Source organism: Channa argus, chromosome 2 (assembly GCF_033026475.1).
Source record: "Channa argus isolate prfri chromosome 2, Channa argus male v1.0, whole genome shotgun sequence".
In the NCBI taxonomy this organism is placed as follows: Eukaryota; Metazoa; Chordata; class Actinopteri; order Anabantiformes; family Channidae; genus Channa; species Channa argus.
The window spans coordinates 26,853,574-26,873,318 of record NC_090198.1 but is presented as its reverse complement, the minus strand read 5'-3'; the positions used below and the strand labels follow the sequence as shown (position 1 = coordinate 26,873,318).

Here is a 19,745-nt window from a genome sequence, read left to right as displayed (position 1 = left end):
TTTGGGGGGAAAATCTATATGAGACCATTTATTATTCCAATCAGATGAAAAGTCTTAATCCATCACGTGGGAGGAGCTGCAAGTAAAAGATCTCATTTTTTGTCCCACAACTACACATATTCATGCTTTAGGTGTAAATCCAAACTGTATCATAAACCCTTTGTCATAATCGTAACTCCCTTTGCATCTGGAACGAGTTCAGTGTCTTTCTTTGTGGTTGTGTTAGTACTAAAGGGAAAGGGAGGACAAATGCATCCCAGCTGTGAAGGCTGTACACAGCAGACACTTTACACAACAGGAAGCACAGTTTCCTTTTACGAAATGTGGTAAGACAGTGGCATAGTTTTAATTACCAGTAGAGTAGGAACAGCATGCTTAACCTTATCATATCTGAATAACCACAGAGAGAGAAGAGGAAACAATTCAGTGATGCAAATTTAAAATGTTGGAGCCACGATCCATTTAAATCTTTCCACAAACCCAGCTATGTGGCTCCACCCAGACTTGGAGGAACATTGTTTGAGTCCAGCAGATAAACGCCGACGATTTCTCACTTAGCTTCCATCATCTTTCTGAATCAAAGCAGCCCCATCTTTCGCAAGCCTGTGACCCACAAGTGCTGAACACACACTCTTCTCTTATCGGATCCAGGAGTGAAAATGGAATCCAGGAGTATTTCAACTTGAGGCTGACTTTACACTCAAGGACGGCATCGTATCACAACATCACACACACACAGCAACAGCCGCAAGAAGAGGGGGAAGGAGAGAGAGAGAGTGTGAGGGATGGATAGATAGATATGGAAAGTGAAAAGAGTAGAGGTTGCTCAGATGTTCATGATTAAAACTGTAGTAATATAAGTGTGAATCCACTTAAATCTTCATGTAAACCATTTTAATGCGACAGTAAAAAGTGTTTTTCATTTTTATTCAGTCCTGACGCAGCATATCAAAATGGCCTATTTTCACCGGAATCAGGACTTAAATTTGTATCTAAATAAGGAACAATTTAGATATAAATATAATATATTGACCAATTCCCCCAAAACTCTTGGTCTTGGAAATGCAAGTGTAAAGCATAAAAATCAGCGTCTTCGTACCAGCTTTTTCCTGTGCAGTCAACTTTATTTAAGTGGCCTGGTGGCTCAATGGGTAGAACTGGGATGCAGAAGTCTTTAGGTTCAAATCTCAGCCCACGCACCAGGTGTGTCCTTGAGCAGGACACCAGCACTAGCTCCCCGGCCGCCGCCTGGCTGCCACCTGACTGCCCGGAACTGACTGACTGGAATCAACTTTAGAAGGAACTGAACGCTCTCTTAAAATCTGGCCTTCACTGATTTGCAGCAGTTAACCATCATATCAGCGTTGAGGGTGCGTACAGGGCCATCTGTGATCCTGGTGGTGAAATTCCGCCTTTCAGCTCCTTTTAGTGTTTTTTCTTTTTTTCAGGGGGTTAATCGAATAAGACATGTTTGGGCACGCTGAACGCCATCATCCTCTGGTCTGCTAGGGTCATGGTTCAGTGCAGATGGAGGGAACCATACTGAGCGTGAATTCTGTGTACCAGTTAACTTGAGTTGGAAGCGCAACGGCCAGAAAACCAGCCAAACCAGAAAATGTTTCAGCAAACAAAAACAACCAGTCAGCAGCTGTGGGTGGAAACAAATCGGTGATGAGAGGCCGAGGGAGTGCGAAAACTTCAACGGCAGCCAACAGGGTGACGGGGTTTGAAGCAGCAAAGCCACAGATGGTTATAAATAGATTCACCCAAAATCACAAATCATAAATTTGCGTATTTCTTGACAACACACCGGAAAGAAATGTGAACTCGTCCTTTTATAACCTTTTTTTTTTTTTTTTCAGTTTTCCATCCTTCGGCTTGAATAAGGGAAAAACTCGCTCTAAAGAATTTAAATGGAACAAAATATGAAAGAAACCTTAGTAATAGCAGCAAGATGTAGTGTGGACAGAACAAAGCAGCATAGTGGATTCACAGTTTGAACAATCCCAACGACAAAATTATAAATGTGTGGGTGAAGAATATGATCCAGGAGGACACCAGGCATCTTCCAGACCGGAGTTACATAGTTTCTGCCATAAACACCGGGGAAGAAAGACAAACTATCCAAACACACCATTCGCACACCTGGAGAAGTGTTTCGAAAAATGAGAAATGGGCACGAGAGAGAACAGATATTCAGCTTCGATTTGGTTCAGTGCAGAAAGAACACAGGACGACAGAAAGAGAGCTAGAGACTCGTTAACGGAGACGCCGAGACACTGCTTCCATGTCAGTAATTACTTGCTGCCACTAAACAGAAATATCAGCAAGGACATCGCACGGTGACACATGCAGCAGCATCTCTGGGGTTCTACAGTCGCAGGCAGATCGTTGCGAGCTTCAGCTAATTTGCATGCCAGATATATTCACATGCTGTCAGAGCGCGTGCACACAAACGCACACATGCACACACTCCCCTATCTGTCTGTCTCTGCCTGTCATGCACATGCTCGTCTATACTGAGAGATGGTGTAATCTCATACCGCCATATGCTTAACACAAGTCATTAGCATAGCAGCTGCACTCGGCTAATTAGTTGCATTATTATTCGTGTGTGTCTCTATCTCAGTAGTCAGTGATAAACTGTGAAATTAAACATGACAACTTTCGCTGTTTAGTGCGCAATGATCTCTGTAATAATCTGGTCAGACAGATGCAACGTGGCTTTCTAAACTTAAATGTCAGGCTGCTGTGCATCAGTCGACTCTGAAATTTGCCAGTTGTTTCCTGACTCACTGCAGCACTTATTAAATGTTCTTCTATGTTGTCTGGCTTTGCTAAAGTAGTCTGTTGTTTGCCTCCCGAATTCTCTTCTGCATATTTCCAGCATAAATTTCATGTCAGCTTTCCTCTGTGCCTTGCTGCTGCCTCGTCGAGCTGATACCAGGCTTCCTCTCTGTCAGTGGTGAAGGGTCCTTGCATCAGCCAGGCTGCTGCCTACATCTCACATTCCGCCCCGATGTATAATCCCATTCATTCCTGAGACACACTTGCGAAGGTTTCAAACATAATCTTCTGTGGCGGCTTTTATTTTTGGAACGTGTTGTGTTTATTTAACACGTGTTACACCAGAGTGTCGCATTGAGAATATGTTTCCTATTAAAACCTGGTCTTGCAGTTTATCTGCTAGTATCAGCTTTATCTCACAGTTGAAACATGAAAAAGGGAACGTGCTCTTTTTTTACTACATAATTACAGATACTGCACCTATTTAACAAAACGGACTAGAAAGGTTCATAAATCACTCCTGACAACTTTGGTATAGTTTCATCTTTCTCTTATCCAAATACTTTCTCATGTTCTACTAATGGAGGCTGGATTGAAATCCTCTGTATATCGACACAAAAACAGTCTATCTATCCAACTTTTATGCAAGTTCTTTGGCTTTGTGCATAATGATACAGTATGTAACTTTTTTTTTTTTTGAATTAGATATTTAAAAAGTTAAACATATTTATTATACATTAATACATATATTTCTAGGTAACTCTTTAGATTACAGCCCTTACTGTGTACTTATTAGTAACAGCGAGTACCTCCACATACCAATGGATACATATTTGTTGTTACTTGATGATAATAAGCAATCTTTGGGTGATAACATGGTAACAATATAAGAATAAGAGAAATACCCACAGTGTACGTATTTTGTAGTTAACGGGTACTTAAATAATAACATGATGGGTGTGAATACTTACGGTGTAACGCTGTAGTTATACTACAGATCAGAAGAGGGTGATAAGCTCCCCTTTAAATTACAGCCCTCATTCGTTTTGTGATACAAATTAATTGAAAAGCATAGTACAGAGATGTTCTCTAATTGAAGTTGTATAGTAATTTTCACCCTTTTAACTGATTTGAGAAAGTTGTTGTTGTTTTTTCTGCTTGATTAGTGCGTTTTTGGAGAAGTACTATACATTGTAATTTCAGGAAGTGTTGTATTTTACAGGTCCCATATTTTCCAGAAAAACTTCTCATTATTTTCCAGATGGTAGCTACAATTTAGTTGCTAATTTCTAGGAATTCAACAGACATACATGATTTAATAATGGAGAAAAATATAAATTCCTATCAGTAATCAGCTCATTGTATGTTTTTTAAATTAAGAAACGTAGCAAAGTAAAAATAATTATATATTTATATGTTTTGTCCAGAAACTCCAAGAGAAAAACTATAATAAACTGTTTATAATTACGTGTTTGTAATTATTGCCGCTGAAATAAAATACCCTGAATTCTGTGAGACCTTGCAATGTAAAACATCATGAAACATTGCAACATGCATCTCAATTTTTCTTAGAAAAGCTGTCATGAAATTTTAGGCAAAAATCCCAAAGTGGTCCATGAAATCTGGATGGACATAAGTTTTATAGTATGAAGTGTGTTTAAAGTGAGTGAGAGGAGATCAAGATGGTTAAAAAACAAATTGTCGTGTTGGTCGTCAAAATATTTATTCTTAATGTGTGGGTTTGTCTCCAGGTAAGGTCCGCTGGCAGGATTTTGATCAGGATCTGTACGTTGGAGCCACAGTGGTCCGACCCGGTCAGGACCCATACGCCAGGAACAAGTTTAATCAAGTGGAGAGCGACAAACTTCGCATGGACAGAGCTGTGCCTGATACAAGACACGACCAGTATGTATCCGTGCTGCCGCTTTGAATGTCTGCGTTGATACGATTGTGATTGTAAACCACAGTGCAGTTGCATGCGTGATTGCAGGGATTGTGTGTACACGCTGGCCTTCTTTATCTGTGTATTTGGCTAATTGCTGCCAGACCATAAGATCTCTCTTTGTTTTGTCCATCAGATGAAAGCAGGAAGTAGCAGCAGAGCAGATACACACACACACACACACACACACACACACACACACACACACACACACACCTACACACACACACCTACACACACACTGGACACCGTTTGCTTTGTTCCTAAAACAAACCCCTGCTAATGACTGGCGATTGTTCCCTTTGTTAAATGGAAGAGCAGACGAGAACAAATCGAGACTTAATATTGGGTTTTTGCAGGCTTGAATCGTATGTCTGCCAGATGTACGCGTTGCCTTCCTAATTATTACACCACAGCTCCTGCTCTCACCCTGTTTTCCTGTCAGTCTGCACTGATTTATATTAAGCAGATGTTTCAACACTGTGGCATACAATAAAACAACCGGCAGTCTTAAAGCGTCTACATGCCTCTTAAAGGACAGGGCTGGTAATTTTCTATATTTTTGTCATGTCTATAAATCAAATACCTGATTGATAATGTGTCAATACATTCGTATTGAATTTTCAAAACACAGGGGCCATCATACATTTGAGAACAATAAAATACATGCACATTTTATGTGGGATATGTCGTTTAAAATTCAGTGGGAAAAGTTCTTATGCATTTATAACAACAAATGGACCAAGTACACTGTAGTTTAACTCCACTGTGGGTTCTCAGGCTTCTTCTGCAAGTTTAAGCAAACTGATACAACCGTCTCATGCACAGTATGGGTTGAGGCATTTAAAAGAGTTCAGTGTTTGATGAGACCGGTGAGTTATGTGCAAACCTACATTGAAACAAAAATAACAGTTTCTCTTTTGTTGACTTTCTGTATTTACTGAGTTATAAATTATGAATGGAATACATCTGCCTACTATATTCTGAGTTTCTAATTTTCTAAAGTATTTTAAAAAAAAACTGGTGTTTCATTAACGGGTGGTGTTGTTTTATTATTGGCGTAAAATTGCAGTTTTTGAGCAACAATGAAAGCTCTATGATACAGATGGTTCTGGATTTACAGATGTCCCAGTGAGTAGACATAATTCATTACATGTCTTTTTTGGGGGGGATTTGTTGACCACAACAAATAAACCCTCCTTCTCATCCTCAGTATGGTATAGCTAATGGATAGGAAGAAGAGGAAATATTATAACCTCAAATGATATATGTTTTGTATTAATGCAGCGGTTGTCATTATTTTAAAGGGTTTAGTGAATCGAGGTTTAAGTGTGATGTAATATAAGGTGCAAACAAAAAGTTTGCTTGAATGGAAAGTGAGGGAGTTTGAGTGGGAGCTGGTGCGTGAACCCTGGGCGGAGTTTTTTGACTGGTTAGAGTTACTGTTTTTTAAGTGAGACACCGTGTTCTCACCTGTTTGAGCCAAGCAGGGTGCTGAGAACATACTGTGTGTTCAGTAATGGGCTTTTGTTTTCTGGCTCTGCTTCACCTCACTCTGGAGAAAAACAGGGAGATTATGAGAAACTGGAGTCATTCCGAGCCCACGTTTACTGAGCATCTCAGTATCACTCCCAGCATTTGCACTGAAAGTATAAAAATACTCTGAGTAGGACATAGATATTGGATATTTCTTTGGTTGTGTAGTTTTTTTTAGAATGTCTCTGCTTGACGCCTATATCGCATTTCCCCTGTATCACACATTGAAGAGCACTGATAATTAATATATTGTTTCACATTTTCCCTGTGAAAAATAATCGTGACTACGTTACTGTCTACTACAACTACAGGGATTTTTACACAATTCCTTCGCAGATCAAATGCACCCCCCCCCCCACACACAACATCTGTTAAAAAAATGAAATGAAAAAAATGTTGGAAACATTTGTCCTTCCACAGATTGCGCACACTTGTTGCTGTCTGAACGCCATTTCCTGGCTAATCCCAACCAGCAGCTCTCCACATTTCAGTGGAGACGTGAGTGATTTACTCCCACTCCAAAAAGGAATACAAAAATTCCATCACTTTGAGAATGTCCGTCCAATTATGAGCAACTTTCTATAATATTTAAAAAAAAGATTTATTCCAAGTTAAAATATTCCACAGTAATTGGATACGCGACTTGTCATCATGACACATTTTTCCTGCTGTTGTGACACTGAGGATTTGTTTTCAGCCACAACTTTGCAGCACCTCCCTGTCTGTTTCAGCATAGTAATGCTGAGCACTGTGTGCTGTGTTACCAGTACATTGTGATGCAGTTCTGACGTCTTTAAAAAGGACAGCGACTACTAAGTTTAGCTGTAAATCATTTTAAGATCCAAAGATGGGAAACTAATGCCACTATTGTCCCATTTGTATTTATTTCTAAATGCACTGGTGTGGCCCCATTGATATATTGATCCAATTCAGACAGCTGAGCCATTAGCCTACTAAAGGAGCAGCAATGTGTCTCCCATTGATCTGCCAGTGATGTGTCATTTGCACAGTGTGCAGCAGCAGCACTGGCTGTGAAGGTTTCCAACAAAGAAATTCTCCCGCTAGGTTTTTTTTTTTTTTTTTTTTTAATGCCAGAGGCACTGTGCCTTCAACACAGGATCAAAAGAGCTTGTAGAGTTATTCTACAGCTATATGATCTTTTCTTAGCCAGTTTATTGTAGAGGAGGCTGTCAGTTCAGTATTGATGCACGTCAACATTTTTGTCTTTAGGGAAAGCCACTGCTAATGCGGCACTATATGTATCCATAGAAGGATCCATCCATCTAATCTGATGAGATAAATGGATAGATACAAATGGGAGGGTGGATATGATGGAGACAATGGAAGGAGTGATAGATTCAGTAGGAGGTAGATGAACAGATGCAGTAAAGAAGATGCTATGTATAGGCAGTTAAAAAGGCACAACATTAAAAACATATAAGTAAGTTCAGTGAATACTGCTTTTACAAGGTTATGATCAGTTTTTAGGTTGAAAATGTAGAGTGGATATGATAGAATAGTGTCTTACCACAGGACCTGACGGGCTGGTTGTGTTTAGGTCAGTTTGGTATCAGTTGGAAATGAGCTTGTCACTGAATGACCCCTTTTTTTTCCCTCTTCATCCTGCTTTCTGCTCCTCCTGCTCCTGCTCCTCTTTTTCTTATGTCCTGTCCCATCACACACGGTCTTCACTTTGCAGCCAGGTCAGAACTTATCTATGTTGGACACACATACATGATCTTACAAGGTTTTTACCCTGTGGTCTGAAATACCCACTGTTAATCCTGCCTTCAGAAGAGCATTTCTCTCTCTCTCTCTCTGTGTGTGTGTGTGTGTGTGTGTGCGCGCTGAATCCTTTTGATTGTGCTCATGTAATCAAAATCCATTCAGGGAACAGTTCCAGCTCACAGCTTGGCTTGCACATTTATTAAAGTGTGTGTGTAGGAGTCTTTGTGACTGTGTGTGAGTGTGTGAGAGAGAGAGAGAAAGCATTAACCTTGTGTTTTGTGTATTTCTGTCCTTTTTATTTTATAATTTGGATGCTTTCTTGTGTGTGCAGTTGCAGACATAAGCAGTGGAAGTCAGAGCTACCAGCCTCGAGCGTCGTCATCACTTTCCACAATGAAGCTCGCTCTGCTCTGCTGCGGACTGTGGTCAGGTATGTAAACGGAGGTAGCTGTTAATTTATAGGCTTAGATTCGCTTTTTTTTATACTTTTATTCTCTTTGAATTTCTGCCTCCCTCTTTAGTGTCTTGAAGAAAAGTCCGCCTCACTTGGTCAAAGAGATCATTCTGGTTGACGACTACAGTGACAATCGTGAGTAATACGTGCAGACTTATTAAACACACACTCGCACCTGTTTATGTCAGCGTGTAAATGTAAATGCAGTGTGTGTTAGATCAGTGTGGCCTTTGTGTGTTTCAGCGGAGGACGGAGCATTGCTTGGAAAGATTGAGAAAGTGCGCGTGTTGAGAAACGACCGCAGAGAAGGTGATGAGTTTTATCTTTTTATCCCCAGACAAACATCTCAGCACAGTTGCATGACATGACGTGTTCAGTTTTGCAGCTGGTCAAATGATAATGGATGTTTCCCACAGGACTGATGCGTTCGAGGGTTCGTGGTGCAGATGCTGCCACAGCGCCAGTTCTCACCTTTTTGGATTCTCACTGTGAATGTAATGACCACTGGCTGGAGCCACTGCTGGAGCGCGTAGCTGAGGTACACACACACACACACACACACACACACACACACACACACACACACACACACACACACACACACACACACACACATACTATCATCTGTACGCACACAGATAAACTATCTGTTTAATGTTTAAAGTTTTTCATCACTTTTTCAAGGATGTGAAAAGTTTCTCAGGTGCATCATATTTAAAAAAGAGGGCATGTATCTACCCCACTAAGGAGCAAGCTTCCAGTATTACAATTATAAATAATAAATATGTATAGCTATTATTATTGTACAGACACACTTTCTGTAGAGCCCATATTTTGAAAGGCATGTGGATTTTCAGTTGGTTGTTTTTTTTATTTGTACCTGGATTTTGGGCTAAATATGTGAAGACCATGAACATTTGCACAGAGTTTTATTTGTGGTAAATAAATGCTGAAAACACTTAAATGGAGTCATCATTCAAACAGTCCATGCTTTGCTGAAAAGTGTATATCAATAACTTGCAGTACTGATTTTATTCAGGTGTTTATAAACCCGGACAGATGACGCATTAGTAAAAGGAAGAAAGTAGTTCATTAATAAGGAGAGGGACAGCTTTAATTAAGGGGCTCAGAGCCCACCCTTCTCCAAGTTGACCTCTTTCACCCAGAGGTCAGAGGTCAACTACAAAACAGCAGGAAAGTAGTTCAATTCAATTCAATTCAATTCAGTTTATGCCGGGTACCCTTCCTGACGCAACCCTCCCCAATTTCTACCGGGTTTGGCTCAGAACCCAGCAGTGTAAAAGCAGCACACTTTCCCAGCAGCAGATTTCTCTTCTCTGACCTGAATGTGTGGGAGAGAGTCTCTCCAAAGTGTAAGCAGTCAGAACTTAGACTGTAATTACTCTGTCAGCTGTTAAGAGGATATTTATGCACCGATAAGAGGTTGCTTTAGTCAAAACAGTTATAAAGAGACATCACAAAACATCATGTTTTATTCTGTTTCAAAAAGCAAGACATCTCAGACGTTTGTTTCCAAAGCAAGTGGTAACAGTGAAAACCATTAATATAATACATTTAAATTGAGCTACATTATATGTTAGCTGGGTGGTGGTACTTACAGTGAGGCCTTTTAGTAAAGACTAAAGAAGACTGAAGTTGTTTTTATGTTTCTGTGCTGGCAACAAAGCAATATGTTCTCATGTTGTCCCATCTCCTTGTAAATTCTTTAAAGATCTCACTTGTTCTAGCTGAAAAATGCCTCCAGGTGACATCACTTGGAGGAAATTATGGAATTATGGAGTTTGTAATTATGGTCAATCTGCTTTTCCAGAGCTCCTCCAGATGAAATCATCTGAACTCCTAATGATGAAAAACTCCTCTGGAGTGATGTGATCAGCTAGAAGCAGAGAAATATTTGGATATAGGGGAGTCAGAGAGAAGTGTAAAAGCATTAATGTACATTGAAAAACTGAACTAAAGCCAGAAAAAGCAGGATAAAAATTTGTTGTAGTCGCCCATTAAGGGAACTGCTTTCAATTTGTCACATACATACATTTGGGCTTTTGGTGGTCACAGTCCCTGTGACTTTACATCTGTCCCATACTAATCGATGCTATATCTCAGAAACGAAAGGAATTTCATTTGGCACAAACCTCCACTTAGACAATTGCGCCGCACTATTTTCAGTTTAGGTACCTCTTTATTATTAAAAAGCAGGGTTCAGTAGAGTGAACGAATGCCTGGAGCCAAATCATTTAGCTGTCAGAGTAATTGACCTTGCTTTTCTTTGCTTTAGCTACACCTTTGAATAATGAATCACTCAATACAAAAAAGGAAGAAAGAAAAATGCTATTTGCGTGGGTGAAACCTCATGAGTCATATCAAAACGAATCAACTCAGCACCTGGGGGCTTGTTTCTCCTATTGTCATTCTGGACACTTGAGCAGTCCTTTCTCTAAACTACACTATGATGAGGCTGCTGCGGCTTTCAGCTCACAGGTTGATTTGATATGAAAAAAAGGATGCTTAACTTTCAGTTCTACTTTATGAACGTTTTGATGAGCTACATATAGAACATAAACACAGGAATCACTGGTGTTAGAGCAGAAGTAAATACTTCCCTAACATTATGCAAAATGTGGTTAAATACCCTTAATCACCTGTAGCTTTTTATACTTAACTTTTTAAGATGAGTAAATCTTTATTAACAAGCTCTTAGTCCCATTTCGAGTTTTAACAAAGTTGAGAAAGTTTCCAAAGGAAAGTATTAATATTAAAAATATTTATTCTTTCTCTCTCCTTCTGCAGGATAAGACCAGAGTAGTTTCTCCTATTATTGACGTCATTAACATGGACAACTTCCAGTATGTAGGAGCCTCGGCCGATTTGAAAGGAGGTAAAGTCCCCTAGTAAATATGAACACACACAACCTTCTTCACTAAATAGAGCTTGGAAACCTGTTGGACTGTTTTACATTTTATTTCAAGATTTTTTTACCTTATGCTGTTGTTTTGGCATCCAGTGCTTTATTTTACTTAATGCTGTTGTTATGTCACACACACACACACACACACACACACGAACACACACACACACTCACACACTCAAAAGCGCCTCGGCCGAGTACATACCCTTTGTACTTAGTTTAACTGCTTACTGCATAAGGGGGCCTGGTGACTCTTTGGAATACAGAAGGCCGCGAATTCGAATCTCACCCTAGCAGGTGTGGGCCCGCCCAGCTATCAAGGGCGACCTTGGTGCCAGTCCCGAGCGTGGACAGGAAAAAAAAAATGGGAGGGTAGCGGCAGAAGGGACTTAACTACCATAACTACCATTAACACCTGCTGAGTACCAATCAGCAGGCCTCTGACACATGAACACATCCAGACTTGCGAATTCGGAATCTCTACATCTGTACGATCTTGATCGTGATCACAATAGTGTTGTTCTTTGATCTCGTGTGTTTGTACGTGTAGGTTTTGACTGGAATTTGGTGTTTAAATGGGACTATATGACTCTGGAGCAGAGACGAGCCAGACAAGGCAACCCCATCGCCCCCATAAAGTAAGACCCAAGATCGTGTTCAGACCGTGTTTTATGAGTTCGATCAGGTTTCCATGCACTTGTGCTCTATCGTCTTACATTCATCTTGATGTTTTGGTCTGTTTTGTGTCTTTTAATGTTTAACATAAACCTGCCCAGAGACTGCAGATGAAAACGAGACTTTTTGATGTTATTTAATAAATGGTTTAACATAATGAAACTACTAATCTCCCTCTATTCTCTTTTTGGCCTCGCAGGACTCCGATGATTGCAGGAGGTCTATTCGTCATGGATAAGGAATATTTTGAGCTGCTGGGGAAGTATGACATGATGATGGATGTATGGGGTGGAGAAAACCTTGGTGAGTGGTGCCACAGGTCAAATGCAAATTCACAGACTCACAGCCGAGCATGAAGTTGGTAGCATCACAATAGACAGACGACATTGGTTCTAAATGAAAATATGACACTGTAACATTTGTCAGAGCAATAGAAAACTTTGTGAGTGAGAGAAGAAATTAAATAGTGGGAGGTGATTGAGAGACATTCAAGTGAAGCTACTGACAACACTGTAATGTGTCTGAGCCACGGTCACAACCTTGCACTTGGCAGCGAAGCCCTGTATAAGATACAGGCACGATTACCGGTGTTTCCTCATCAGATCTGGCAGAGCTGTCAACTTTCATCAGCCAAAGCGCAGTCATTCACAGCCACGGCGTATTTTCTCTGTCATTCACAGAAACATTTAGTCCAGTCAAAATTTAGCCAAGAGTCATGTTGCCTTAAAGCTACACTATGCGGTTTAAGTTCACTGTGCTCCACCCAGCCCCCTCGGCACTGCCCTTACAGCATTAGTCATTATCCATTTACAGCAAATAAGAAATGCTGCAAAACTCACTAATTAAGCAGAAATTGTTAAAGCTCTGATTGGTTGGAAGTGCTCAAGAAACCTTGAGTAAAACGTGAGTATTTCTGCACTGCTGTCAGATGTCGTGAGTCTGGGTCAAGGGAGGCGTCAGCATCATCTCTCCACAGTAAGATAAGGTTGGGAATGTATTTTCTTTTATCTTCGTGTCTTAGTCTTTTCAGCATTTCTTTAGAGAAATTAGATGTCCTACTTTCAGACGCCTCATCTGAATCAACATGACTCTCTGATGATGATGGTACAACTGGAACACAGCTGGTTCAGCCTGCAGGTGTTAAGAGCTTTCTGTGCCTTGCACAGTTATTACTACTGCAATCTTTTTTCTATCTTACTGCAACGAGAACTCTAAAAATTTCTGCTCCATTAGTATGTTTTGCAGCTTCGTATTTATTAATAATTTGGTAATGACTAATACCTGAAGGGCTGTGCAAAGCTTGGCAGAGTGTGGCAGATGACAGAAGAGCATAGAGGAGCAGGGAGAGGGACATTGGCTTTTTATCTCATGCTATTTGCATTTTGTCGCTTTCTGTAAACAGCCAGACACACACTGCACATTTATTTAAAAACCAGTTATTCAATTTTTATTAACAGAAGTCCGCCTGACTCTTTAAACTGTGACTCTAATATCAACCTCTCAAATAGACAGTTGTGTCTGGAGGATTTCTTATGATATTAAAGATCATTTTGATATTTTAGAGCGTGTCTTCCACACTGTGTTTTATTTCCACTATACATGCTGTGTCTTTAGCTTGGAAAACCACCGACTCCTACTTATATATAAAAAATCTCCAATATCCTGTGAGATTTGGTGCTTAAGTAGCGCAGCGATTGGGTCTCACACTGTGATCAGTGCATGGTATCATCTTAAGTTTGCCTGCCAAAATAAGAAAATCCTTCAGTTACAGTATTTGGCGGCCAGATCTGGGAAAAGTACAGAGTAACAGTTAATCTTAGAAAATTACAGTGTTAATGTGAAAATGATTAGAGTAAGCGTTGAATAAAACACAAAAGAGATAATGCACAGTGTTATAATCGGAGCTGTGTGTTTCTGTTGCTGTTGTCCGAATTCAGTTGGGAAATTGTTAAGAATAAACAGCGAACAGAATGATTCATGCTTCTCTCGAGGCAGTGTGATTAATTGGGTCGACAATTCAGAAACAGGTTTATTTGTGTGTGCACTTAGTCAAATGCGGACAGTGTTGCAGTGGGAACCTGATGATATCATCGCGCTTATGAAAACAGTTTGTGGGAATATGTGTGAGAAAGGGTTAGTGACCTCTGTGCGTGTGTGTGGGTTTGTTTTCAGAGATCTCGTTTCGTGTGTGGCAGTGCGGTGGCAGTCTGGAGATCATCCCCTGCAGCAGAGTTGGCCACGTCTTCAGAAAGCAACATCCATACACCTTCCCCGGGGGTAGCGGAACTGTGTTTGCGAGGTAACACACACATAGACACACACTTCCAACACTGTAAAACAATGATTCAGAGACTCCAACTTTCATTTACTTTTTTAACCAAGCACATTTCCCATCCATGCATGTTAACCCCAGAAGTTAGGATACTATAAATAAAAAAAATTAAATTTAAAAAGTGTCCAGTTCCAGTTTTATAAAATAAATTACATTAATAAAAACTATAAAACAAAAAACAAAGCAAACAACTCTCAGTCCAAAAATGGGTTTTAATACGTGATTTTAAAACCGCCCCATATGGGGCCTGCCTTACATGGAGAAGGTGATTATTCCATAACCAGGGTCCTGTGACTGAAAAAGCATGGTCACCGCTGCTCCTCAGACTGGTCTGATCAGTAGATCTGAGGGGCCGAACAGTAGTAGAAGAATGGAGAAGTTCTAAAATATAAGAGGGAGCAAGGCAATGGAAAGCCGTAAAAGCAAATAAAATCTTGAACTCAAAGCCAAGGAAGGGATGCTAGTATCGAAGTAATATGCTCTCGCTTACAAGTGCCAGTAAGCTCTCGGGCTCCAGCGTTTTGTACTAGCTGTAAGCAAGAGAGTTATACCTGATGAACTGCTGCATAAAGAACAATAGTCAAACCTGTGACGTACAAAAACTAGTGGAAAATGACCAAAGAGAAACACAGAGACGGTACAAAATGATAGCAGTAGTATTCTTTGAATTTGAGGGCTTTTACCTGTGCCCCCAGCCCCACTTCTTCTTCGTCTCTACATGCTCTAAAAGTTGATTTGGAAGTGATCACATTCAGAGTTCTAGTCTACTTGACCAGCTACTCCAGTTGCTCACCTGCTAGTTCACTGTAATAATGGCTGCTGCTGGAGACATGTACAGCAATTACAGTGTAAGACACCACATATTAAGTCTGATGTTGAATATAAAGGGGAGGAACCTGTAGATGCACAGTTAAGACTTTAGAGGGATGTTTCAGGATGATAACAGTTAGATAACAGTTAGCTTAGCTTTAACACAGATATATTATATTGTAGGCTATTACTCAAATTATTATTTGTGGCCATGGTTTAAATAATGCAAAATAAATGTTGAGTGTCACTGCAGCTCTGAGGATCAAACCATAGATATAGTAGATAATTCAAATCAACAATTACAAACTAGTGAAAACATCCATCACCGAGTGCATTAGCTTCAAATACAAAATACTTTCATGGCACGTGCAGTCTTACCGCTGCAGGAAGAAAATATTTTATAGCTCTGATGGCTGCACAATGTGGCGGAGAAGATTGTGGCCAGCAGAGATGCTCAGGGAGCAGAAATGGTCGGATTAGACGTTTCATACGTGTAAATGTCAACATTGAATCAAACTTTCAGAGATCTGTGACTGACATTTCCAGTGTGTTAGTTACAGGCATTAACTTTGTATAATGTCAGAAAATAGAACAAAATGTTAAAAAAACAAAGAAAGCATCCATTAGTCACAGCTGAGAAAATGTTAGATTTACTTTAATGAAATGACTGAAACAATCATCCAAATATTAAAAGCCATAGGTTTCTCAAAAGCAGTTGCATAACCTATTAATATACAGTAAATTCAGTGTCTGTTTGATGCAGTTCCCAGCTTTAAACAATGCAGACTCTCCATTCAGTCTGGATAAAGCCTCAGACTGTGTCCCGTGGGGCAGTGACCCTGGGGAACTTCAACACTGCACCGGCTTTGTCTGCTTGGGTGACGGTATAATTGTTCTTCTGGGTGCCGCAATGTTGGGACGGGACCACTATACAGTCAGTGTGAAAAAAGTCACCCTAGACCCCATGTGAAGTTCACTAGTGTGCATCAGGCAGTGCTGCTGTTGTGCAGCTGGATGAAGATTTCTGCATTGGGTGGGTCAGCTCCACATTCAGAGGCGCTATAGTTATTTCATGAACTCCTCTTAGTGCAGTTTCACTTTAAGTGACTTTAGTTAGATAAAAGTATAAAGGCAGGAATCGTTTTTAAATATTTGAACCATTTTTCCTCGTCAGCCCTGTATCATAAACTAGTTTGGACTTTCTGTGCAGTCAGTGAACTGATGTGTGCAGCCGCGGAAGTTTTGAGTTTCAACATTCAGGAGCATTGAAATCTTTAAAATCTTCCATGTCACCTGGCTGACGTGTCTGTCTCCTCAGTGTAAACCCGAAGATGAGCTTTTGCTTTTGATTTCTGTGTCACAAATATAACCTTTGCTCACACTGATTTCCCACTTAAAATCAAAGTAGTGCCACAAAGGTCTCCCACGTTTTCTTCTCGACCTCCGTTACTCTATAAGCCGTATTTATTTTTTACTTTACCTGCTTTTATGTGGTAGTTATTACAATTTTATGTTTCAAAACCACAAGTTTCTGCTGTTTGTTGCTTTGTAATATGATAATGAGCCTGGCAGACATCTGAATTTTGAGTTCATTGATATTCAGATGATAATTTTTGCTGCTTTTAGTGCAGGAAAAGGATGTTTTGGAAATTTCTGGAAATGTGCTCATTAAGCCTCATTAAGGCAGAAAACATCGTCAGGGTTTGAAAGTGAGACACTCTCTGTAGCAGAAGTTTGTTTTTTTTGATGAGTTTGGGTTTGATTTTTCACAGGGAAACAAAAAGGCTGAATGTGACCCTGTAGTTCGTTATTTGTCCAGTGTCTGTGAAGGAAAAAGACAGTTTGCTTAAGATGTGTCAATACAGGTAGAAATTCTGCCCCATCCAGACCAGAGCATTGACATATTTTGTTATTTCCAGGCACAACTTGTTAAGCCTTTCTGCGACAGCTGCCTCACGATGTAACACTGTCAGTTATTTTAACTCTGAGTTAATCTGACAATAGTTCTTTTATTCAACTTCCGTTCCGTAAACCGTCGGAACGTAAAAACAAGTGTGCAAGTTGCATGATTTTTACACTCAACACATATACAGTTTACCATCACAAATAACTGCTGCAATGAGAATATGTGTGATATTCTTACCCAAACAATTATTTAAAATTTCGATCGCTTCGAAAAGTTATAGCTGAGACAAATGTGAACTGACAGATACTGTGTGATACACACAGGCTTCAGATTCAGTGCAAATTAAACAACTTACACACTTACATCTTATTATTACAAATCAGTTTAGACCGAAATATTCTTTTTTTCAGAACATGCCTGGGAACTGCTTCATTTTTAGTATCAAAGTAATCCATTTTCAACTGTCTGTGTCAGTGAGTACAGAACAACCCGGACCTATGAATAATTTATTCACGATTCTGTGAATGGTGCCAGTTTGGCAAAATGTAAACAGATATAGGCTTAAACATAGACCTGTAACTCTAGGAGATGCTTTGTTCACATCCTGTTCCCATAGAAACATCTACCAGTGATCACAAATTCCCAAGATCTGCATCTAGGAATTAAAAGTAAGACGTGGACGCAAACATTTTGTCCACACTCACCCACTCATAATAAGCTGCATTCCCCACCCCAAAAGCATTTATGGGAACTATGGTTTCAAAACTTAAAGCAGGATTATTCAACACCCAGATAGAAGTAGGAAGTGAGTAACAGTGCAGATGTTGTGTCAGTTCCTTTCAACGCTGAGACTCTGCACAGATACTTTATCTGCCCTGAGAATCTACTGTACTTTATTGTAAACAGACCAAAACCTCAAACAACTGTGGCAGCAAGTTATGATTCTGTCTGACCAGAGGTTCAGAAAACGCCTCTTATCAAAAGCTCATATGATCATGTTCAGCCACCCACGCATGCACACACAACCACACACACACACACTTACACTAACACACACACGAATGCAGTGTTTGGATATATAAAAAGATTCTTATTTGTCTGTTTTACCAGTGGAACTCTGCCCTCTTATGGTTATATAAGTATAAAAACTAAGTGGCAGGAGCGTGCGTGTGTGTGCGTGTTTGTGCGTGTGTGTGTGTGTGTGTGTGTGTCTGGCTCATGCCCAGTTTGAGGATGACTAGCTATGTCTGGCTCCCATGCCACAGTGGCACAGTCTGCCACATACCTCTGTCTGTCTTCTGTCCCTGTTTTTCCTTCTTTCTGTCTCTCCCACTTAAGTTTTTATATTCTATCCTCCTTCTCTTTCTTTCACCTTGTTTCATGCCTCGTCAGCTCTTCAAACGCACACTTCTCTTATTTTCTTATCCTTCTTTTTCTCCCCTCTGCCAGGAACACAAGGAGAGCAGCAGAGGTGTGGATGGATGAGTATAAAAACTTCTACTACGCCGCCGTCCCTTCAGCGCGAAATGTCCCCTATGGAAAGTAAGTGCCCTTAAGTGGAAACCTTAGAATAACGTTGCTCAATCAGAAGGTCGCAAAAGCAGCCGCATGAATAGGCGCATTAATTTAACAGCCAATTAACGTGTCAGCTGTGAAAGAAGTGGAAAACCCCTTTATCAAAGTGATGCGAGGCAGTAAATGAGGCTTAAAAGAGGGCAAAAAGTCAATGTCTGATTTGCACTGAACAAAGAACTACCATAATATTTGATTGCGGGACGGATTAGTGTGAAATTATGACCGCATAGACAAAAGCAACAGAACAGGACAGAGACAAACTATTGGTGAAGAGGAGGCAGAATAAGACAGTAACGCTCCATGAACGGGTCACACGGATAATGAAAAACAGCATGGTTTGAACTTTTGACCACGCTACTGTAGCAATGTGGCTCAAGTGTCTGTTTAACCACCATCCTGGGATTTTACATGAAATATCTAAACAACGAAAGAACACATGTAATCATTTTTCTGATCCCATGGAAAGAGGACAGACCACTTTGTGCCAGTTCTGGCCTCATCACAGTGTTTCACAAGGATTTTTGAAGTCCTTTTATTAGTTTATAAAGCCCTGAGTGGTTCAGGCCTCTTCCATCTGCCTGTAGCAGATTAAGACAGGTAACTTCAGGAGAGTCCATTTAAAAATCAACTTAGCTTTTTATAAATGCGTTTTTTATACATGTCTTCTTATGTGTATTTTTTTCAGCATAATAACTGTTTTGTGGAGCATTTTGAATTACTTTTATTATATTATCAATTGTGCTATATGAGTAAGAGAGTGTCCTCATTTGGGTTCCCTCTCTGCCTCGTGTCTTATCTCCATGATTTGAAACAGTAATTCTTGGAAAGCAGCCCCTTAAACCAATATTTGGTCTGATCTAAAGTCAAACTTTTTAGGCCATAGTTTCCAAAATACCCAAAAATATTGGTCACACATCCTCCATCACTAAATCGGATATGAGCCATGAGTTCCTTTTAAGGAAAGTGTAAAAAAAAAAGTGTAAGATGCAACTGACCTGAGGTGTTACCTCCAACTGGATGTCACTGTTTCGAGCTCTAGGAACCAATTTGCTGCCTCTGCAGAAGTTAAGATCT

The 19,745-nt window shown here is 40.1% G+C and overlaps 1 protein-coding gene across 2 annotated transcripts in view; it reads left to right on the top strand.

Annotated features, from left to right (window-relative positions):
* The window catches only part of galnt2 (UDP-N-acetyl-alpha-D-galactosamine:polypeptide N-acetylgalactosaminyltransferase 2), a 62,010-nt gene that overhangs the window by 34,413 nt on the left and 7,852 nt on the right, over positions 1-19,745 (top strand). For both annotated transcript variants that reach the window (XM_067488200.1, XM_067488209.1), the window contains exons 3-12: positions 4,539-4,692; positions 8,325-8,423; positions 8,515-8,582; positions 8,691-8,756; positions 8,864-8,985; positions 11,256-11,343; positions 11,924-12,011; positions 12,248-12,351; positions 14,221-14,347; positions 18,546-18,638. In XM_067488200.1, coding sequence (XP_067344301.1) covers positions 4,539-4,692; positions 8,325-8,423; positions 8,515-8,582; positions 8,691-8,756; positions 8,864-8,985; positions 11,256-11,343; positions 11,924-12,011; positions 12,248-12,351; positions 14,221-14,347; positions 18,546-18,638 — 1,009 coding nt within the window. The remainder of the gene's footprint in view (positions 1-4,538; positions 4,693-8,324; positions 8,424-8,514; positions 8,583-8,690; positions 8,757-8,863; positions 8,986-11,255; positions 11,344-11,923; positions 12,012-12,247; positions 12,352-14,220; positions 14,348-18,545; positions 18,639-19,745) is intronic.